Source organism: Chamaea fasciata, unplaced genomic scaffold (genome assembly GCF_029207755.1).
Source record: "Chamaea fasciata isolate MVZ Bird 193981 ecotype frontalis unplaced genomic scaffold, bChaFas1.0.hap1 SCAF_1, whole genome shotgun sequence".
Classification (NCBI taxonomy): Eukaryota; Metazoa; Chordata; class Aves; order Passeriformes; family Sylviidae; genus Chamaea; species Chamaea fasciata.
Genome location: NW_027094086.1, coordinates 135,367,287 through 135,391,533, shown reverse-complemented (window position 1 = coordinate 135,391,533; position 24,247 = coordinate 135,367,287). Strand labels below are relative to the sequence as shown.

Below are 24,247 nucleotides of genomic sequence, written 5' to 3'. Positions count from 1 at the left end.
ACACTCAGGACCAGAGAGGTTAAAATCTGAGTGCTAGCAGTAGCTAGGGTTGAAGAGGGACTTTAAGTGTCAGTACTGTGGCAGTCACTGCTGAGAGGAAGGGCAGGGGGTTACTAGTCTGGTACTCAAGATGCCTAGCTGGCATTCCTTCACATGGCACAAACTCTGTATGATTTCAGATAAAGGTTCTGCATCTGAGATGCCCATATGGAAAATTGGAACAATAGTATTTATTTTAATTCAAAATCTGTAGTTAAAAGCTGTAAGATTAGGAATGGCTGGGTACATTAAGGAGTTGAGTAGCGAGAAATCCTTAGACACTAAACTCCTGTTGGAAGCTAGATTTATTTTCATCTTGTGGAACATAATCATCTTAAAGTAGAATTCACTTAGCAAATATTTTTATAGGAACAAACCTTCTTACTTTTTATAAAGCTTTATAAAAGTATTTACCTTTAGAATACTTGATGTTTATAAAGAAATAATCGGTGTAGTTTTGATAGTATGGATTAGTACTTTTATGATTGGATCTTTAAGAGAAATGATGGTCAAAATAGGTCAAAGATTGGTGGTCAAGATGGTCCAATAGGTGTATCCTGTAATGTGTTATAACTACTCTGTGATGTTGTACACAGCCCTATGACTGAAAATCCTCCAAACTAAGAACTTCAACTTAAAACTTCTGTATCTTTTAAATATAGAAATCCTCTCAGGTGCAAAGTGATTGATCTTTGTGCACTGCTCCTGACTGACCTTGCTTTTGTGGCTTTTTACTGCTAAACTTCTGTTTGTGTTTTGGGGCATACAATCATACTCCTTTCCTAAGATTCTCATTTGTATTCACCGAGTCTCTGCAGCACCTTAAGATATTTTGCCTATTCATATGCAGTTTGAGCTCAAAAGTGCTTTGCTGTGAAGTGGCACAACTCCATCGTGGCTTCGTTCTATGCTTCAGGGCTTGAACCGCCAGTACAGCTCCGGGGGAGGCAGAGAGCAGAGTTACAGCCCAAAATGTGCCAGCAAGATTTAGCAGGGCTCACGTGTCAGCCAAAATTGGGTTCAATTGACAGTCAACAATTTCTGTATTTGTTTTCATGACCTTTGTTTCTTGGTGGACAGGATTGTTTCCAGGAGTCTTAACTCTATTTTTATTTTGCCAATTGAAAGGTCTGTGTGTGATATGTGCAGATTCCAGTATAAAGTTAGTGAGAAGAATTCCTTAAAATTAGCAGAGGAGCCCAAAATTGCAAAACCTCCAGGGTTTCAAGAGTTTTGTTACAGTATTTGTTACCAAAATACTACCTGCCTTTATTAAACAATTGAAATAGCTTATTCAGTTAACTAGTTCTAAATTCTTCTAAAATCTGTGTTTCTAATAACTGGGTCACTTTGGCACAAAGGAACAGCAGCTTCAGTAGGCAATTAATATTTAAAAACTGACTGTAGGTTAGATTTCATGTTTCCTATTTGGGCCTTGAGTTTTTTACATTTTCTCCAAGTTCCTCTGTTTGAGACTTGGTATTAACAGAAAGAGGAAAGCTGGTGAGTCCTTTCTGGTTTACATCATTGTGGCTTAACTTTTCCTTGGTTCCACAAAATATGTAAGTGAATGTTTTTGAGTAGGATTAATATAATATGGACGTTTTTATTCTGGGAATGGAAATTTATCCTTTAATAGTTCTCATCATCAATGTGTGTCTGCTTCTTCTGCTTCCTCCAGTGCTCTTTCTAATAGAACAATTACTTGTAAGGCAAATTATTAGGAAAAAAAAGTCAAGGTTGCAGGTGGCAAATTTTTTCAAGGTTAATAGCCCATTTTTATGGAATATAGTGACCGTAAGGAAGTATAAGGATTCATAAATAAAAAAATACAGGGAATTTGCACTTCATTGCTCATCTCTATTGACCCCGAAATGCAACCACCACATAGAAACTAGCAGAAGGTTGGTGATAGTAAATAATACCCCTGGCAACACCATAAATGTTCATCATCATAAACAAATGCTGAGAATGGTGAAACATACAATTTAATTTTGGTCTGGAACAACACTGTACAGATTACAGCAGTGTGATGTTCAAAAAAGTACTTGGGTTTTGACATAACTGCCAAATATATGCTATCTGCTTAAGTTTGTTTTCTTTGTTAACATAAAAGGTCTGTCAGATGGAGTCTCCTTTTTCTATGAGATTGTCTGTGGAAGTCGAGTTATAAGTTAAACAGCTCAAGATTTTAATTTTTCAACACTGGCCTAAAAGCAGAGTAACTTTCTGGTGAGGGGGTCTGGTTTTGCATAATTTTTTGACGGTTTGTCGCCACACAAATATTCAGCAAATAAATGTGTTGTTCCTTGGTATTTTATATCTAAAATCTAAGTACATATTTATATATTACATGTCAATCCTCATTTCTATTTTTTCTTTTCATTCTGCAGTTTATTGTGGAGTGTCATGGGAATACACTTCTTCCCCAGTTTTTGGGCATGTACCGGCTTACTGTTGATGGAGTTGAAGTATATATGGTCGTTACAAGAAATGTGTTCAGCCATCGTTTATCTGTTTATAGAAAATATGATTTAAAGGTGAGTAACAGCTGCTGATTAACTGAAAAAGTAGCTGAAAATCTTTACTATAAATGTTAGGTTTTGCTGATGCTTGAATATTTCTCAGAAGTTTAATTTAAAATTGTGTTATGTAAGAGACAGCATAACTAATTAAATTCTGCAGCTAGGTTTGGCAAGACTAAAGGATGGTTTTATAGACATTATACAGATTTATCTGTTTTGTGCATTATTAAGTGCAGCAATTTATCCAGGTATGTTTGCTAAATGTTGCTAGTGGTTAAAGGTAAAACCTTTCACACTAGTACAATAATAATTCTGCTTTTTATAGGTTTTTATCAACATTATGGAAAGCCACAGTTGATTCTGCAAGGCTTTTATAAAACAACTAATTTAAACCAATAAATGCTGCTAACAGAGGTACATCACTATTGTAAAAGCTTAATAATTTATCTGATATTTTAAAAATAAAATCAAGTGAAAAGAAGAGTCTTTAAAAAACCAAAACATCTACTTTTATCATAAGATCTGTTATAGTTTTGTTTCTTAAGCTTTTCTGCTCATTATAATTTTGACAGTAGTTAATATACAGTGCTTACAACAAATAATGCAAAACGTGGTCTTAGCCCTTCTACCCAAGGGATGGTATTTTAATTTCCTCTCTAAAGTACCCCCCTAGAAACCTACTTCTTTCTAATACATTTAATTTCTATGTGCTGAACCACTAAGTGCATCTGCAAGCTTGTTTTAAAATGTTCATTTATCATTCTGTTTTAAGAGATTTGTAATGCTGTATAGTGCACCATCCTTTCCTACTGTCAAGTCTCCTTAACAATTGCTTAGAGAGTTGACCGAACTTGATTTATAAGAACTGATTTCCAGAATGTCAGCAACTTGCTTTCTGATATTCAGTATTATTGGCAGCAGTTGTTACCAAAGAAAGTTTTTTTTTTAATTTGAGAGAAGTGTGATTTAGATAATGTCCAGATGCATTAAAAAGGGCAGGAAAGCACAACAGAAAGAAACAGTAATTATATACAATATGTTCTTAACATTGGTGTCAACAGCTCTGTTATTTAACTCTCTGAATGCTTCTGTACTCTATTCAGTTTGTCCAGCTGAACAGCATTGCTTTAACTTCTCATGCAATTCAAATTTAACATCGATATCATATTCCTCAAAACAAACTCCTTCACCGAACAGATTTGTATCGACACTGCATATGTTAGAAATTACTTTTTCTTGATATTCTTTGCTATGGCGTCTGCAGTTGTAGATTCAGAGTCCTTTCTTGTACATGAATATTTTTGACACCAACTTAGAACTCACTTTGTAGCACAAGTCCCTACCTCTGTAGATACAAGAAAAAAGACCACAGATCAGCATAGGATTTCAAGGGTATTTTTTTGTCCATGGACACATTTTGTTAAAATTATTTCAATGTCATTTTTTTACCAAATGTCAAATTTGACACCCTTCCTTAATTTTTACTATTGTGAATCTTTTTTTCTTTCCCTTCAGTTTGGTTTTCAGTTGATCTTTTTTCTGACCTTATAGTCTGTTGGAGCACAGAATACAATATAAAAGGTGTCTCCTGAGTAAACTAAAATGTTAGGCTTTTACTATCAGTTAAGAATAATTCGATGAAATCCCTGCTTGCTGGACCATACATAATAACTAAGAGATACTGTCCCATGTATCTTTTCTCTCCATCACTTTCGAGTTTTCTAAGTTTCTTTCTGCAAACAGAATAAAACATGCTATAAAAAGGTGTGATTAGGGATCCTCACATTCTTTAAACTAGTAGGACTCCACTCCAGCTCTTCTTTACACAGTGCAAACCCTTTAACAAGCAGCAGAGCTAATTTGCCCATCTTTCAATGTCTGGTTACCATATTTGTAGTTACTATTTCTTGCAGTGCTGTTATGTGATAAATAAATGCTGGGTATTTAAAGGTGTGGTCCTACTCCAAGAAATTTTTAAGGACACTTATACAGTCTTTTTTTTTTTTTTTTTTTTTTTGTCAGCTCTAGGTTATTCAGAAAACACCATATTGCCCACTAGTTTTAATTTAAAAATTAAATACACAAAGAAAATCTAAAATGTCTTTGGCAAGCACTGTAAGTCTTGTGAATCCACAGTTGGTCTCTTCTTTTTACTCTGTGTTGCTGTGAGATGCATTGTTCTTGTTTGTACTTTATGATCTTTTAAGAATTTTTTGTGTTTATATTGTGTGACATCCTTTTCAAATGTGTACTAGAAATGTCCAAACAGTTATACAGAATAGGCTATTCCATATCCATACAGCTAAATTGGCACAAAAAGATGAGAAGTCCGCCAAGCAAACTGAACTTTCCAGCATGAAACACTCAAAATGAGGATGAGAGTTGAGGAAAAGCTCCAGGAATTAGGAGGACAATAGAAGTAGAACATCTGAGGATTTAATCCATCTTTCTTTTCTCATGATGCGTCTTCTTCACATGATTGCAAGCAGTTCAGCAGTCTTAGACATTCTACCTACTCTGTCACCTTTCTTTAAAACATTTCTCAAGTTCAAAAGGATACAGTTCATCCACTTTTTGACCTGTTATCATAACATTTTCAAATTAGTTTCTGACATATGCACATTTTTAGATTCATTTTTTCTGTTTCAGGGTTCTACTGTGGCTCGAGAAGCCAGTGACAAAGAAAAGGTATGGTGCATTTCTGTTTCTTTTTCAGCTAATTAACCTTCTAGCTAGACTCAGAACAAACATAACTAGTGCTGTTCTGACCCTTTCCTTTTTTTTCCGCCATATGCTTCCCTCTTGAGTTCTACCTTATCCCTCCTTTATCTGTCCTCTATTTCCTGCAGACCTTTGAATACTGGTTTGCAAAGGTGTTGAAATTTCAGAGGTAAGTGAGCCAATCCTCTGCCTTCTCCTTTTCCTTTTCTCTTCTCTTAGTTTCTTCAGGGCCTACCCTGTGCTACGAAAACATCAGAACATTGTTCCCTTCTCTCAGTTTTTCTTTGTGGTTTAAGTGAAATAGCCAGATGGCATTTTAGGAGAGGTTTCTCTGGAGATTCTGCACATAATTGGAAGTGGAGCATAGTCTCCATCATCTAAGACTTCTTAGATCTCAAATTTGGGTAAGGTCTGACAGTCCATGGCCCTTGTATTTTTAATTTGTCCAAGCACATTCCTCCTGAATTAGCATGAGATCATTCAACAGTTCACTTAAGAGACTTCATGTTATGTTGTCCCCAAATTCCATTCAGATCATTTGTTTTTCTCCTAAGCACTAGTTGTACCATACCTGCCTTTCTGTGTCTTCTGCAGATCACACAGCTGCACTAAAGGAGTAAGGGACATGCAGTAGCAGTCAGTTCTCGCTGCATGAAAAACTCTGTTGACAGGTTTTTCCACCTTTCCTAAGGCATGGTGGAACACTTAAAATTCCTCTTCCAACATTAGGCAATACCACAGCCTCACTTGGGAGCTGCAGTTACGATTGCCAGCATCAGCTCTCTTCAGCTGTACCAGGCCCTCAAGATCATGTCTTGAATGATCTCCGTTCTTTCCTTTGTCATCTGTTTTTGTTCTTGTTAAGTGGCAACTGTAGTTTTTAAAGTGCAGGGAGTAACCCTTCAGTGTCTTACAAACAATACCTAATGTCATTGAAAACCTCTGCTGAACTGTTAAAATAATCTGATAGAAAGGATGAGGACAAAGTATTTGGATGGGACTGCTTCAGGTTGCAACATTAATGCCTGGACTAGTAGCATAAAATCTAAAAATATGTATAGTCAGCTATACAGGAACTGATAATATATAGTTCTTTAGCAAAGTAGTTTTGAGCAATTTTAGGAATATGCCTCATAATAATAAATAGATTAATGATAGTACATGTATACTGTAGTTAATACATTGAGTGACAACCTCAAAGAAACTGTGCCCTAATTTTGCTCCTGTGCAAGTTCATGAAAGAATTACTATTAAACTTACTTACAGATGAATTGAAACAAATTTGTGTAGTTTTATATAACTGCATACAACAATCATTCTGTAAATTTAATGTGAAATTGTAACTCCCATGAAGCAGATAACAAAAATTCTTATCAACTCCACATCTAGAACCTTCCCTTTGATTTTGAGTACTTCTCTGAAAAAAATGCATACAAGCCTTGTCCCCTTAATTCTTATTCTGCTATTTTAATAGTTTGATTTCTTGGGGATGGAACTGCACAAAGCTTTTTGATGTTGTAAGCAGGCAGTCTGAGGCTTTTGGAACAGCTTTCTGTCACTCATCATACCCCTCAAACCCCAGTGCAATGCAGCAGGGAAGTGACAAGCTTGCATTCAGAAAAAAAGATTTCCAAGAAAGGATATTATTGGGTAGGCTTCTTCATTCATGGCTGGAACAGCATTTTACACTTTGAGACTCTTAGAGATTCAAGCAAGGGAAAATTAATATTTTGCTTATTACATGGCTTTTGTTTAAGTTTTGGAGACTGCTGTTTGATTTCGAAGAGCCAGAATGCCTTTTGCCTGTGGATTGCAGATGTTCAGAACATTTGTCATCACTGTGATCTGAATCTCCTGCAGTAGGCATGGCAACAGATTTACTCACATAAACTACTCAAGCTACTACACAGCTTGTAGGTTTAAATAAAAAGGGTGCTGTATATTTACATGAATAGACAAGGAAAGTTTGGTTCTGAAACTCTAAGCAGTGCTAAAGAGCTGCTGTCATGAGAGGTACCTCTGCACATGTGCCACTGATTTCAGGACCTGAGGACTCTGTTGACCTGAATATGTAGATGGTCCATTATTCCTGAGTGGCATGTGGAGCCCTGTGACATGTTTTTTTACTTTGATTTTCTCTTAAGTAGATGTCAGTATTTCAAACTTTTTCTTGTCATCTGTGAGAATCTCAAATCAGTTTTAAGATTTGAAAACAACAGGAAATATTTGACTTGAAAGGGGTGGGGGGGAAGGCATTTTATTTTTTAGCAAATTCTCTGAAGAGTTTTTGGCATCTCCTATCATAGAAGAAATTGCCCTCGGGGATTAAACAAAACCAGACAATTTGAAAACCTGAGCTGGTGTACTAAATTATTAGCTGATTTTTAGCCAGATGCAAGCTAAATCATCAATTTATTAATGTTATTTGAAATTATAGTAATACTAATAAATTTCAATTAATGGCAGTATAATTACTTATTATAACTGTATGGCTATTCACATGTGAGGGTAATAAAGGAAGCTTTGGGTATTAAATGCATAGCTAAATTGTCTAACAGTGGCTAGTTTTTGAATGGGCTTTTAAGTAATTCATACTGAGTTTCAAATTACAACATTCAAATGGTTTTTAGAGTATCAAGAATAATATGTTTACTTCTCTTAAAGCTGCGAAAGTCAGAACACAGAAGAACAAGTCTTTCAGTCACATTTTAATGCAGACTGTAAATTTTAGATTAATTACTTTGTATAGGCAAATTTGGTGAAATTTATGTTCTTGAATCTTCTTCCTATCAAACTAAAAATTATTTACTCAGTTAATAAAGAAGAGACAAATATGCAAAAAGATTTAATGCATAAGAAAATGGAGAAAATAGTATAACTCTACTTTAGTTTGGTGTTATAAAATAGGTATTAGTATTCAAACTTTTTTAAAATCGGTTTTTAGGATGAAAAGTTGTCTGAGAATGGTACTCTTCCATCCTGTTTGCAGTTCACCTCCTGTTTGACTGTTTTCAGCTGTTTAATATCCTAGCATATGGATGAGGAGCTCCAAAACTGTCATTTCAGTGTTTTGTGATAATCAGTGCAGAAACAAGCACCATTCCCTTAAATTTCACCTTATCACACAATGCCTTTCATTTGTGTTACAAATGATACTTTTAGTAATACAGGCATCACTTTCTTGGCAACGTGTATCGTAACATACACTTACAGATGCCTTGGATTTTGAAAGAACAGTATGTTTCAACAGTTGTCAAATTCTGACAGCTACTCTTTTTTTTTTTTTTTGTCTTTACTACTCTTTTTAGAATTTTTATTATTTTAATAGTGGGCATTTTCTATTTATTCTTTGGATAATTTTGCCCTCTTAAGTGAAACAAGGATAATGCAGAAGTCCCCTGGTGATCTAGCTGCTCACAATTATGCCATACTTGCAGTACAGCATCGAATTAGCAGTAACAGCTGAGACTACTTGTACTGACAAAAGAATCTAAGCTGTTGCTTGTGAGTGAGCCATTCAGAAAGAAATTTGAAGGAAAATAAATCCTAACTGAACTGATATCTGCCATATTTCATCTTTCTCAAGCAATTTCAGAGATTATTACATGTTTTTAAATCAATCTAAAAGTGGCTGCATTGCCACCTCTGTAGTATGTATTGTTTCATAAATCACCATTCACAAATGCAGAAAAAATATAGTAAATACAATTGAATAAAGGATTTCCTATTCAAGTTTCTTTTGGGGAAAAATATTGCCATAGTTAACAGCTATGTTACATCTTAATTAAATTGTATGCGAAGTACATAGCTGCGATAATCAGATTGGAAGTTGTCACTAGACGTTAAGTTTGTGTTTTACTTCATGTATTACAACATGGAGTAATTAACTGATTTCCAAGGGGAAAGTAAAACCTAAGGAAGAAGGGCTTTAGTAGAGGAGCATTGCAACAAGATCACTCAGTCTTGACTCAGGTTTTTTTTTCTTAACTTTTGGTGACACTATGTAAAATTGTATTGAAGGAGATCATTCCAAAATCTGAGCTATTTTTTCCTGCTGTTTTAGAATTGCTAATTTCAGAACATTTTAGTGATTTCAGTCCGCTTCATGTGCTGATCTCACACAAGAGACTTGTGTTGTGAATTTATCTATGAAATAAATCTAAATGTTGCAATGTACAGAGATTATAACTTTCAAAACATCACACTCCAAAGATAGGGAGAGACATTCAGGGGTTTGCTTTCAGCATTCACCCTTCTCATGACACCAACCCCATTACAGTTTTTCAAAACAAATCACTAGTTTGCCTTTGTTTGGTTTTGAGGTGTGGGAGTGTTTTGTTTCTTTTTTGTTTAGAAGTCTGCCTTCCATATGTTAAAAGAATTTAAAAAATAACAGGGGAATTTTGTGTTGCATTTTATATGTTGCATGTTTATTTTGCAGCAGGAAGCTATTAATGCTAGGGGTAACTCTGGGTGCATTTCCTTGAGCATTGAAAAGACAGTTTCTATTTTGGTATATGCTTGAGTATTTAACCCTTCTATACAGCATCCTGCACAATTTTTTTTTTCTTACTTTCCTACAAAAGTTCTTGTTTTGCTGGCAGAAGCCATTCCTGTGTAATTTTGGGGTTACAGCTCTATTTCCATTGTCCTTTACAGACCTGTGGTGTCAAGTGGAGCTGCAGACCCTTGGTATAGAAACCCCCGTCTAGGACAAGGCAATTTGTACAACAGAGGTTTGCCCCCAGCTCACAGAACTCTTGGTGGCAAGAAGCTGCATAATTCCAGAGGAAGTTATTCTTCCATCTTGTAGATCTAGTGACTCCAGAGTTCTGATTCAATTCAAAATCACCTGTTCCAAATTATTGCAAACTGTATTTACTATTATAGCCTTTTTTTTTTTTTCCGAGCACTGCCTTCCATAGATGCTGATGAGCCCAGTACTTTAAAAAATTAAGGTGTATGTGGGCCATTTGCTGTTAAAAAAGTCCAGGGTGTGGGCCTTCATTCTTGGCAGATGTTTTACATAATTTTCAGAAATTATAAATTTTAAGCCAAATTATTCCATGATTAGCTGTGTGAATAATGTGACCTGTGGCTAGTCCCAGAGAAAAAATACGGCTGCTATGCAACATTTCTCTTAAAACCTAAACCTTGTCTTTGCTAGATGAGAAATTGCTGCCAGGTCATGAGGACAATTAGTGTTTTTCCTTTTTCAGTCACCTATTTGGACACTTACCTGACCTACAGCTATTTTAGCAAGCTGCTTCCAAAATGCCAGCATTAATGTTAGCTGTGACCATTATTTTTGATGTCATGATGCGCACAAAATCCCTTTGGGGGAAACAAAATTGCTAATACTCATTTCAGCTCAGTAGGATAGGATGCTGAATTGAGATGTCCTAAGAAATATACGAAAACTATTTGCATGTTCTTCTAGAAATAAAACTACACCCGGTTCTTACAATCCAAGATTTTTTTAAACTCAAAACAGTATCAGCTCTTACACTATACTTTTATTTTGAATGAGGCTTTACACATTCTGTCATCTTAGTTACTAAGAAATCTTTATTGACTTTCAACCTTTCAAAGGCAGTGAAATCTTCCTGACATTAAAATTCTCTGTGACCATGGCAAACTTTGGAATGCAAACCTGAAGTGTACCAATTACGTGCTTTTTTAATAAATAAGTATTTTATATTTGTAAAATCTGTTGTGCCTTTCTTGCATCTTTAAGTAGGAGATTAAAAACAGTGGAGGTGGTTCAGAAAGAAAATCTATTATTAATTTAGTGGAAGTAGTTAGATGCTCATCTCCTGTGCAGCTCTTAAAATATTTAGTTCTTTAATGACAGTAATATGTTCATTATAATGAATTACATTCTAGGAGAATCATTTTCCAACTAGGATTTTGCTTCGTTGGAAATATTTGAGACATCATAAAAAATTAACCATATCAATTATTTCATTGAAGCAAAGTCTCAATTTTTTTCATTCAGATAATGTTCTAAACTGCCACAGTGTGACTCTATTTGTGTTTATTTCAGCATGTAAGAAATGAACATAGTGGGATTTTTCAACATGAATGAATATATTATTAATTTGGCATAACTACAAGAGCCCCTCCTAGTTGAATATTTCATAGGTTTTGATTCTTAAATTCGCAAATCAATTTTGAGACAAATTTCAGTTAAAGTACTACTAGAATCACTTCTGCTGGCAGCTGTCATTGCTAATATGTGGGACTACAACAGTATCCCAGGAATACTCAGCTTTAAATAAATCGGGGGAATAATACTGCCTAGTACACCAAAAAGGAAAAGCTTTGTCTAGTAACATCTAGAAAGAGGGAAGAGAATAGGCTGGGAAGCATCATGTAAATAATATAGTGAGGGCAACCACTGGCAAAGAGCTTTTTAGCTTCAGTTGCTTAGATGGGACCCACTGCTTTTACTTTGTCCTTTTTCTCCTCTTGCTTCGGAACAGGCTTTTAATTTACGTGGTTCTACGCTTGCCAAGACTTTACAACTGTGGGTATTTGGGTGAATAAAAATTACCTCAGATAAATATTGTCAGAGGGATGCTTGTGAACTGGGGGAGCCTGCATCCAAGGCAGTGAAGAGTCTGGTTTTTTGGGAGTGCTGACTCACTGCCTGGAATGTCCTTGGGAGTACCCCTTGGGTCTTGTGATGACAGGCAAGAGCTGCAGCAGTGTCAGCTTTGCTAGCTCACTTCTATTAAAAATAGATCAGAGACAAGGATAAAGTGAAGTATGGCACCTGCACAACTGGCTTACCAGCCCTAGCATCTTCCAAAAAAGGCAGTTCTTGTAATTTAAGTTTATTTTTACTACCGTTAGACTGTCCTCAGTGGCGAGGCAGCTTCCCCCCACACCCCCGCCAGTGTGACTGGGGCTGTGCTCTGCGGGAAGCCTGCGGCAGAGCCTAGAGGCAAACAAGCATCTCAGCATCTTAACCACAAACATACCCTCCCTCTCTGCTCACCCCCAGCTTTAAACAGCACTAGTAGAGGGGGGTTTCTGCGTTTATGGGTTTGTTTCACTTTAACCTCTGCCTAATTTAATCAATAACTCGGATATACTAGGTGGAAAAATAATCTGGGGATATTTTTTTTTGTTGTTTTTTGGTGGGGGTTTTTTTTGAGTAATTTTGGGCTAAAAAGGAAGCTTGGTTTCCTGCATTGTTTTCATTATTGCTTCATCTTAAATTATTTCATCCAAATCTCCTCTCCGTTCTTAAGCATCCCACGCACTGGATTCCATCCTCCAGTGTTGGCAACATCCCTGGATCCACAGTCCCGCCTCTGCAGAATTAGCCCTGTCCATGGGACACTGTGCTCAATTGAGTATGGTAATCTCTACAGCTGTTAGCCTGGAATGCTTATCTGATGTTACCCCTGCTCGTTTGTGTCCTAAACCTATTACTGAGTAGACCAGAAAGAAAATCAATGCGTACTGTGCAGTCATGTTGTGATAAACAATTCATTGAGAGCTTCAAAACATGCCCAGCATTGTTTTTGAGTAAAGCAGGAGAGCACTGCTGTACGACTCCTCCTTGGAAGTGAAGTCTGGGACAGATGGATGGTTATAGCTCCATCTCAGCTGCTTGGGTGTTTGTTTTCCTTTTTTTTTTTTTTTTCAAATATAAATAGAGGATCGCTATTAGAGGGTATTTAAATGTGTCAGAATATTCTAGATTCAAGACAGTAATAATTCGGAGCAGGCAGACTAGGACCTTATTTTCTTTCAAACTTCATCGATATCAGGATGCCATGGATTTAATAATGGATTTGTAATTATTACAATGTTACTAATTTTGTGGTTTTGAGTAGCTATTGGGAGGAAAGGATTGCTATTCTAAACAAAAGTAACAATGTGGAATCTCAAGTGATTCAGAAATTCCAGGTCCAAAAAAAAAATATGAACAGTTGGGGAACTGAGTATTTTGGCCACCTCAGTGCACACAGCCCAAGAGCAAAAAGAACTTTTGGCCATTGTGAAGATTTATAAGGGCCTTTTGGAGTCTGCTGTGGTGCTCACATTTTAGTGCTGTGCTTTCCAAGGTATATGTATTGGAGCAGAGGAAAGAAGCTCTCAGATTCTTTTCCTTGCTGTGTCATAGGAAGAAAATAAACTTAATGAAAAATACCATCTCTAGTAAGATTATAAGCAATGTCTGACTAGTTAAACTAATGGAGGATGTTCCTGTAGGCTGGTGTTAGCTGCCTTTTATTCCTAGCAGAAGGACCTTCAGATTAAGGGGAGATTATTTTATTCAGGATACTCACTAGTTCTTGGCTATTTACAGTTCATAGGAATTGCAGCACTGGGTGTTCTGTAACATTATCTTTGTAAAGGAAACCTGTGCTTCCATACTATTGATTAGAAGAGGGGCAGGAAGAAAGGCTGTTCATTGCTCTTAATGGGCCAATTTTTTAACAGCTCTGATTGCAGGAGTTACTATTACTTCTAGCTTGCTTGACCAAATGTCCTGAAGGAACTGCTCTTTTGTTTGATGGTTTGCTGAGGTTTTTTGAGTAAACTTCCAGTCACTGCCCATTAAAAACAGAGCCCATCTGAGGTGTTGCAAATCACTTCATGGCGAAGTTGATGATGAAGGTAATCAAGTTGCTCCAACATCAAGAGTATTTAATTACATATTGAAGCAGCAGTGGTCTTCTCTGGCATTTGCTTCTTTTAAGCAGAATTTCATAATTCATATTCATGTGATGCTTTCCAATAATTATTTGGTATTAGGCACTTATCAACATTCACAGTAGTTGTGCAAAATGCACAATGCAAAATGTCTGACTTCCTCTGTAAGGCCTGATGCAGGCCCCTTGTTCTGAGGTATAGATTGTGTTTGGACTTCACTTACTGCCAGTCGCTTTGACAAATGACACCTTGGAAGAAGCTCGATGCAAATCAGTGTTCAATGCAAATCTGGTATTGAGTGGAGATTTTGTCCTGGCTACATTTGCTGCCCACTTAACACATACCTTCTAGGCAATTTCCAGGTGGAATAAGCTAAGGAAAGAGCTCCATGGGTGCAGTTATGGAGATCTGTGTGCCATGGAGGAGAGGCAGCTCGGGGCTGCCTTCTCAGGCACAGGGGCTGCAACAGGCCAGCAGCTTCACCACACTCCTCTTTACAATCCTGCTCTTACAGGAATTTTGGTTTGTTTTAGGCCAAGGAGCTGCCGACATTCAAAGACAATGATTTTATTAATGATGGCCAAAAGATTCATATTGATGAGAGTAACAAAAAGATGTTCCTTGAGAAACTCAAAAAGGATGTGGAGGTAAGAACGTGCCTGTTCAGTTACATGTGATTAAAATGTGTGGTAAATTATGGAAATCCCAGGAAATTGTATTTGTAATTCATTAATAAAAATTCTTGTTTCTAAAACTGTAAACACTGACTGTTTTAAATGAAACACAATTTAAACTTTCAGGAGTTGATCACTGCTTTGCTGATGTGATAAATGGCTTGCTGCCATTAGCTGGTTGCCATACATTGTTCCTGCCTTGATGATGTGATGTTAAAATGATGGTACTGCTTAGTACTTAAATGCTTTACAAGCCTAGTACTTCCAGATGCCCCCGAGAGAGAGGTGAGTATTGTTAGTTGTATTTTACAGGTGGAGGTGCACCAGAGCTAAGGCCAAATACAGACTGTAGTCCATAACAGAGGAGGGGCATCTCCTCTGCTCACGGCTGTGCATGCCCTTTTTGTTTCATATTAGTAATCCAGTTTTAGATCATTCTTTGTATCACAACAGTAGAGTGCTTCAGTAATCTAAATTCAGCAGTTGAATTCTCATCATTTTAATGCAGTCTTTCATATAAATTTGTAATTTATTTGGCTGGATATAGTAAATACTTGAAAGAAAAGTGTTAATGTACAAATTTAATGAAATATTTTTACTGATTTTATTCAGCTTATAAAATAAATATCAGACTAACTTGTTCATACAACTTGCCTTTAGTTTGCATAATTTAAAATATTTTCCCTAAACATGGTATTTTGCAGCTTTATACTCAAAGACTAAAATCTGTTTTCAAGTGAAAAGGCAGATTTGGAAGAGACTTGGTAGCAAAATGTGTCTGAGACTTAATAAGTCTTTCAGCTATTTATATCAAAAGAGCTTTGTGAATTGACTTTCTGAATTCTTCAGATCTGTATCTCATTAGTTGTATAAAAGAAAATACTATTACTTTAGAATTTACCCGATAATTTGCTTCTGAGGAAATCGAATTTCCCATCATAGTAACAATGGGAAATTTATGGTGGTGAGGATGATGAAAACATAAATACTTTGTGAAATATCAGTGTGTGTTTATTTTATATTTAAAATATTGTGCTCTACTGATGTCACTGCTCTAGAGATAAGTTTATTTGGGTTAAAATTTTGTGGTCTTTTAACATATACTGCTGTTGCTGACTACCGCTTTTACAGTAAGTAGGTTGCAGATAATATCTTAAGTGTGTGGAAGGAATGTGGAAGATACTTTCTTACCCTGAAAAGTAGATTGTGTATGATCTATATCATGTACCAGACTGGGAATATAATGGTAGATTCCAGATTATGACTTGAGAGGCTGTTTTTATGGGTTTGAAGTTTATACAGAGAATTGTTTAATATCCGTGTAAACCACTAGTGTGAAGTGATCTGGCTCCTCATTTTGACAATGGCAAGTGATTCTTTAACCTTGTTTTTCTTTTGTTGGTTCTTTTGCCTTTATTAGATAACTGATAGACACACTTTGTAACCAATGTGTAAAAGCTCACATTTCACTACAATGAAAAGAAACACACCACACAACACTTAGTACATGATTATCTTATCAGGCAGTATGTAGAGTTAAACGTATCATGGAGTACTATTCTGAGCTATATAGCTTTATATCTGTTCTTGTTTTTTGTTAAGTTTTGTTTCTGTATTTCTCTCCTAATCATGTCATATGTCCCCTTCCTGCGTTCAAATACTTATTACTGCTGTTTTGATGTCCCCTTGTCTATCTTCCCATCTCCTTATTCCATTGCAGGTGTCCTGAGAAAAACTACATATTTTTCCCATTTAAAATTAGATATTTTTCCTTATGCTGATCTTCCTAAGTCTTTTTGTTGTTAGCAGCAGCACACTTTTTTCCAAGAGCCATTCTCTTCTAATTTGTAGCTCTCTGTTTTTTTCCCTAGAGTCCGTTCTCTTTCATGCTGTCCTGTATTATTATTGGTAGATTTCTTTTTCCTTTTATTTGCCAAGTAGGGAACAACATCCGTGTAGTTCTTCCACCCCATTGCTGTTGGCCAGTCTCATCTGTTTGTCTTGTATATTGCTATGCATCATCTCTTCAAACTTAGATCCCTTCCAGTCTTGTGAAGACCCTCTTGTTTTATTATGTTGAAATAAACTATACTGAAATCATTAAAAAACAGTTTCTTCTTCTTAAAACCTCCTCTCACTCTCACAATATTTCTTCTAGCACTTGAATTTACAGTTATCTCCAGCTTGTCTCTTTCCTCAGAATCAGAATTTGAGAAACTGGAGTTTCTCATTACCTAGTATTTTATCTTTTTTATCACCATCACTATCTTTGTGCCAAGTCTAGCTCAAATGCCTTCTTCCCTGGTCTCTTCTAACTTCCTTTTTATAACCATTTAGAGTTTACAAAAACTGAAGCAACTTTTATTTTCTGCCACTTTCTCTACATACCACAAGCATGGGCTTCACAAGTTTGAAATCACAGTACTGCTTTTGAGCTGCAGCACAGCTCTGTCCTGCCTATCCCTCACCTCCTTGAGCTGTTTATCCCATTTCCTGCTTTTATACCTTCCTTCTTTCCATCCTCCTATTTCTGCCTTATCCTGTTCTCAACTAAAATAACACTTTGTTTGCACATAGTGTATTCATCCCTCTATTTCCCAAAATCTCTCATCCTTATTCTTTACTCAAAACCACCCTTTCATTCACATACATGTTTTGCTTTCGGGATGTAAATCATGAGCCTGTCACCGTGAAGAGAATACAGCATCATTTTCATGTCTTTGGGGTGTAAAACTCCACAGCTTTCCACTGCAAGAATATTTGAACACTTTTTCATGATTCTTTAATAAGACTTAAAAGTGATTGAGAGGGTGGGGTCAGCACCAGATCGTAGTGTGCTCTACACCTGATGGCACCGAGACTGCTCTGGCACTGAGCAGTGACAGAGCGGTCCCCACCTCAAGTGCCTTTGTGTGGTCCTGGGCACCACATAAGGAAGATATAAAGCTGTCCAGAGGAGGGCAGAGAGGATGGTGCCACAGCACCAAGCCTGCCAGAGGTCAAGAAGCATTTGGTCAATATTCTCAGGCACACAGTGTAAGTCTTGGGGATGATTCAAGAGTCAGACTTGATGATCCTTAGGGGTCACTTCCAACCCAGGATATTGTATGGAACTGCAATTTAACTGAAACATGAGACAGGAGTAACAGTTGTCAGCTTGCAAGCACACTGGCCTTCACTACTCTCAGATTTTTTTCCCTGAGGCTTTTGGAAGAGTGGGTTCCAGTATAAATTTCAAGCAATTTGTGTGTTGCTAATACATTTTAGTAAAATCAAGTATCTCTTTGCCAGCTTTATCGCCTAATCTTCCCTTTTGCTTTCTCTCAGAAGTGCCTTAGAAGTTTTTCTCAACTGGTGACACCTTTGTGTAACTTCTGTTTGTAAGTGGAGCTTATGTTTTCCAGCAATATTGATAGATGCTTATTATCACTTTCTAGTTCCTTGCTCAGTTAAAACTCATGGACTACAGCTTGCTGGTTGGAATTCATGATGTTGAAAGAGCTGAACAGGAAGAAATAGAGTGTGAAGAGAATGATGGAGAAGAGGAAGGTGAAAGTGATGGGACCCACCCCATTGGAACCCCTCCAGACAGTCCAGGAAATACACTGAACAGCTCACTGCCTTTGGCTCCAGGGGAATTTGATCCAGCTATTGATGTTTATGGAATAAAATCCCATGAAAGTAAGCAGTAAGAAATATTTTTTTGTTAAGATGGTTTGATTCTTGCATCAGAATTCTAAAGTCCTCACAACCATGTAAAGGCAAATGTAAACTGAAAAACAGAAGTTCACTCTGTGGAAAAGGAAATTTGCTCTTTGCTGCAGCAGAAAGGATAAGATTTATACAATACTTAGCTATTCCAGTTCACCAGTTCTTCAGCAGTTAATTAATGGGGTTTTCATCCCTTTCAGGAAGTCTAGTATCTATAATTGGTCTTTTCTGGCAGATAACACTGTTAAACGCAGTCTAAAAAGAAAGAGAAAAGAAGCATTCCAAGTTGTATTTCATATTTTGGATTGCTTTTTGAAAATTTGTGCACTCATACCTAATTTCTGTGTTGCAGCTAAGAAAATCATCATAAGGAGTGTGTAACAAGCCTGAAACTGAGTTTAATGTTAGCGTGTAAAATTAAGTATAACTAGTTGCTTGTGGCTGTTCAAGACAGGAAAGATACCTTTTCTTTTTGTTTATAAGTTGACATGGATAAATACATGGTTTTATTCATAAAGAAAATATGATCTTAAGCTGCACCAGGGGAAATTTAGCTTAGATGTCAGGAAAAGAGTGATTGGGCACTGGAATCATCTGCCCGGGGACATGGTGGAGTCACCATCCTGGGATGTGTTTTAAAAAAGACTGGATATGGCACCCGGGGCCATATTTTGGTTGATGAGGAGGTGTAAGGTCATAGGTTGGACCTGATGATCTCAAAGGTCTTTTCCAACCTAGTTCATTCTGGGATTCTGTTTGTTGACACAGAAGCATTACCTTTAATATAAAACTTCATCATTTTTCCACAAAGATGAAATCCGCATTACTTTAACTGAGCAATAATTCCTATTTCTGTATGCTAGTTTTTTATTTTACATTCATTTAGGCAGCTTTGCATTGTATGTGAGTGCAGTTGAACTCTAAATTATTAAGGACAGCTTGAGTTTGTGGTTTTTACATATCTTGATTATGACTGACATTGACCTGTCTCAGCTGCTGATTGAGTCTTACCAAGTCTCCTTTGTTAGAAGGAGGACTCATTAAGATGTTTCAGAAGTCCTTCTTACTGCCCTGTGTTTGCTGTTGGCAGATGCACCCAGGAAGGAAGTGTACTTCATGGCCATTATTGACATTCTTACTCATTATGATGCAAAAAAGAAAGCTGCCCATGCTGCAAAAACGGTAAAGCATGGGGTAAGTATCTGGGTTGGTTTCTTCCTCTTACTCTGTTTATATTCATGCATTTTTGTTTAGTGCCCTGATACAGGACAGTTCAGTAAATCTAGCAAAAGGGGAAATAGATCAGAATTTTTTTCAATTTTTTTCAAGTTTTATATGCAATAAAAATGTACAGGGTAACTGCTACACATTACATACTGAGAGTGGAACTCCTTTTTCAGCTGTGTCCACAGCTTTCTCACCCACAAAGAGCTCTAGTGAGGTGCTTTTTAAGACTTTGTCTTAAATTCGTGAGATGCACCTTATTCTTGCAAACAAAGCCGTTGACTACTTTATGAAAGCTGTCATGAATCTAATTTCAGATGCAGGGCCCTAATGATGGTTCCGTTATTTGGTACAGCCTGCTGAAAGTTAGTTCATCAGCGTGTAACGTGGCTCACTCTAGAAGACTTCTTCAGAAAAAAAGTACAATTTACAAAATCAGGCATAAAAATATAATTTATATATTAAATACTCACAGACTATTCAGTGAAGACTTCTGTTTGACTGCCATTATTTAATTTTGATTGAAATTGCTGCTTAGCAGCACACACCAAAGAACGGTGGTGAAACAGCCCAGTCTTCCAGATTTAGGATTGATATCTACGATTTATATTTATCTATGATTTATATCTGTTATCACTCTTGTGGTGATGTAACGTTCAAATTTCATAAACTTCTTAAAAAGAGCATTTTCATTCATGAGGCTAAAATCCCCCTGTGTTTAAGTATCTAAAGGGTTAGGGCATTGTGGAAAATTTTAAGCAAAGGGTTCTGGGCCTTTTAGTTACAATAGAGGATGATGTGACCTGCAAAGGCCTGTAGGAGGTATTTTTTTGTCTCTCTAAAGCAATGCTCTCATTACTCTCTGATTTCTGGGCAGCTGAAAGTTGATGCAGACCATATGCAGCCATTATCTAGTGATTATTACTGAACTTTTTAAGTAGTAGACTTTAAAACTCACACTTCTGGCTTAAATAACAGAAATATGCTGTGAGTAGCAGCTATGATTATTGAAGCTGATTGTGATTAGAACTTATTACAGAACATTACTTTCATACATTCGTTTTGTTTATTTCTCTGTCTCCATCCTGAGCCACATGACATTGAAGTTCATTCAGTAATTGTATGCATGCAAGTTTCCTCTTTTGTAAAACAGGAAAGATATAAATTAAAATATGGGTAAGGCTCTGAAAAACTTAAGTAAAATATGAATGAAATCATAACTTCATTGAAATAACAATTGTATGGCTTATTCAGTGAGTCCAGATTTAAATGCATAAATGTTGAAAGGGTGTTACTCTTACCATGTACTTCAAACCAGGCTATGTAGCATTCAGGTAACAATACATGGTACACAACTGTTGACATGCCAGATCTAAGTATGGCAATTCAGTCTTCTCTGTATGAAGGCACTGCTGCTCAAGAGACCAGAATCTGCTGGTGAATCAGTGGGGGTAGCATGGCTAATGTGCTGTAAAAATTCATATAGAAGACTGAAGTACAATGAAAGTGAAGAGAAGCATGGAAAGTAAAAAGAAAGTTTTTCAGAAAAGGAAGATAGCTGTTACAGGGGTGAGTACTGACTATCAGTGTCCTCCTGTGGAGCCTAAAAAGGCACCACTAAGATTCTACTTGAGGGCCATTAAAATTTGTGTTTCTAGTCTCTGGTTCTGAAACTGCATGTGAAATTTATTAACATCTTCAATGACAAAAAGCATCAAATAAAACACTGGTTCTTCTTTCTTTCTTCTCTCTTCCCAATTCTCTGTATAGGCTGGTGCAGAAATTTCAACTGTTAATCCAGAACAGTATTCTAAGCGCTTCTTGGACTTTATTGCCAACATCTTGACGTAACCTCTCATGTTACATAGGACAGACACAAGACCTGGGGACAGCAGCAGTGGCTACAAGTGTAGGGGAAAAAAAAGGAACTCAGAGAAGCACTCATCTTACAGAAAGCAACCCCTTTGTTTACATCTGCTGGCAAAGATGACTGAAGTGGGGTGAAGTACTCGCTTTAACAGCTGCCTGATATTCCCAGCATAGTTCTAGCTATTTCTGACTCTTTTGTGTGTGCAAAAAAAAAAAAAAAAAAAAAAAAGAAAATTTAAATAATTTAAATAAATAGAACAGCTTACTCAGAGTGCACTGTGACAGTAATACTCTGATGCTACCAGCTGAAATGGAATAAATGAGCAAAGAGGTGTGTGGGGTGGGGGTGGGGAAGAGTAAATGCATGTTAAATCTACAATATTGATATCAAATTGTAAACTGTGGATCAGTTTATTTTTTGAAAAAAGATACGTGACAGTATTCTTCATGATGATGATGATGATGATGATGATGGCGATAATAAGGAAGACCTTACTGCGAATGTTACACTTACACCCTGCTCACTGGCACTCCCTAAAAGCGCAGCTGCAACAGCCCTTGGTGCCGGAGGCTTTTCGCATTTGGTTCCTAGCAGTTGGGATTTTTCCTTTTCTTTCCTCCCTCTCCGGTTTTTTGTCTTCTTTTTCAGCACATTGCATCAGGAAGGTCAGCCTCTCAGGCATCTGAGGGCTGGCATCTCTTACCTTACAAAGAGCTAACATCATTCGTGCTATGTGTACATTTTTGCTATAGTAAACTTACATTAAGGGAAAACTTTGCTTATTTCTCTTTGTTACCTGAAGTTTTCATTTGTTTTGCATTCTTGCAATATAGGAACTAATAATGTTACAAGTGTAAAGAAAAGCTTATCTGAAGAAGCGCATAGTTTTGGGCAATAGTAGCTCCATCTTCTACCCATCCTGAAAGGTGTGCACATTGATAGAAATTCCATTCCCTTGTAATTTACTGGGAATTTGAAGTTTAAATGCTTATGTTGTACTGTTGAAATAGCGGTATTTTATTATAGATTATCCCTTGAAAAATGAACCCTGAATTTTACTGTTTACATTATTAGGAAAGCAGGGATATTTCTGAATTTCAGAGCCGTGTACAATATAAGACTTTTGAGTTTACATGTAAAGTTATTTTGCAGTACAAATGAAGTAATGTTTGTCATCTTCCAAGAGGTAATGTGCAGTAGTGTACTAAAATGAATGTCTCGCTCACGTCCATGATAGACTCTTTTACAATAAAATGCGAAAGAATATTTGGGAGGGATTTTTCCCAAGGTTGTCTTTCAGCATCAAAATGACCTGTCCTACCATTTGCTCAATTTTGATTGTATAGTACATTGCCTGAAACTGTGCTGATCATGGTTAACTTGTTTAAGATTTTTAAACAACATTGTATTCCTTCTCCTCTTGTATTTTTCCTTGAAAGACTCCATGCTTGAAAGAGACAAATTTACATATGCTTAAAAGTTTATCTACTTATACACTGTGCTAAAGCTGTGCCTTTAAAATTTCTTTATTGAAATTGTTAGATTTTGTAGGCAACGTAAGAGAAGTCAAACCTCCCTCTCATCCTTTCTAACTGGGATCCGGAGTGCCAGCATGCCTTCTCCATAACTAATGTCAGTGCTGCTCAGCCTGCAACTGTGTATAACCTATGTTGTGGTTCACTTCAGAGGAGCCCCTACAACAGCAACCCCTTAATTACACTCTCTTCAGCGGCCAAAGGCAATACTATCCCTGTTGCTGTGTACTAATTTTTCTTCCTTTCCCCGACCTTTCCCACAGGGTTTTTTTGTTACGTTTGACTTAGTGATATCTGCAGCACTGTAATGTATGTGTATACTTTTGTATTGTATGTATTTAAATAAGTTGGTACTGTGGCTTGATTTTTTTTTTTTTTTTGCCCTCTCCCTGAACACCCTGGTTGTCTATGTTCTCACCCAAGTTTCGTTTTCTGAAGCTTCTGAAGGTATGAGGCCACAGGGAGACCCTGGAGTAAAAATAAGGTACTTGGAGTACGTATTTAATTGCGGCCAATGAGTGTACATTTTTAGACCATTTTAGACATTTACAGCAAAGCATTCTTTTTGTCTGTGTAGCATTTTTGTCACTCACTCTTGTTGATAAACTGTTTATTTGGACAGGGCAAGGAAGACTCATTATTGTGTATGTTAGTTCTTAGATTACACTCCAAACATGAGCAAGGCTTTATAAAATAAAGCACTTTGATGACTCACTAGGTAAATCCTTTGTTCTTGTGTTTCACCTGTGGTTTTGATTGCTTACAGATGAATTTTGGATGTTAAATGCCTGTATCACAAAGGAAAAAAAAGTAAGACAAAATTTAAACTTGAAGTTTTTAACTAGATTTTAACATGCTTCTTCCATGCTTACTTTAAGGGGCTGGAAACATTTAGTCTCTGGGGTTTTGGTCTGAGACTGGATCTGAGAGCGAATACTGAGGTTTGTAATTGGCAAATCTGTGGACTAAATCCTAGTATTAATAACAAAACAGGAAGAGCATCCACAATAGTTAATTGATAGAAGGATTGTCAGAACTCTTCTGGCTGTGATCTTATGCTAAACCAATTTTTTTAAAAGTATTTGGGAATAAGCCCAAACTTTAATGGGACGGAGAGAGGGGTTTCTGTTCTAGAATTTCAAGACTTTGATTGCTGGGGCTTTCAGTGCGTGTTACAGCCTGTGCTGCATATTGTGGGCAAAGGGCAGAAAAGTGTCTTTTTGTCTTTATTCTGACTTAACTTTTAATTCTTTTAATACATTTGTCACTTTCTGG

At 36.7% G+C, this 24,247-nt stretch overlaps 1 protein-coding gene across 2 annotated transcripts in view; it reads left to right on the top strand.

Moving 5' to 3' along the window:
* The window catches only part of PIP4K2A (phosphatidylinositol-5-phosphate 4-kinase type 2 alpha), a 108,634-nt gene extending 84,948 nt beyond the window's left edge, over positions 1-23,686 (top strand). For both annotated transcript variants that reach the window (XM_066198984.1, XM_066198993.1), the window contains exons 5-10: positions 2,433-2,579; positions 5,214-5,252; positions 14,492-14,605; positions 18,070-18,313; positions 19,434-19,537; positions 21,338-23,686. In XM_066198984.1, the coding sequence (XP_066055081.1) occupies positions 2,433-2,579; positions 5,214-5,252; positions 14,492-14,605; positions 18,070-18,313; positions 19,434-19,537; positions 21,338-21,418 (729 nt within the window). In that variant the 3' untranslated portion in view covers positions 21,419-23,686. The remainder of the gene's footprint in view (positions 1-2,432; positions 2,580-5,213; positions 5,253-14,491; positions 14,606-18,069; positions 18,314-19,433; positions 19,538-21,337) is intronic.
* Positions 23,687-24,247: the final 561 nt, after the last annotated feature.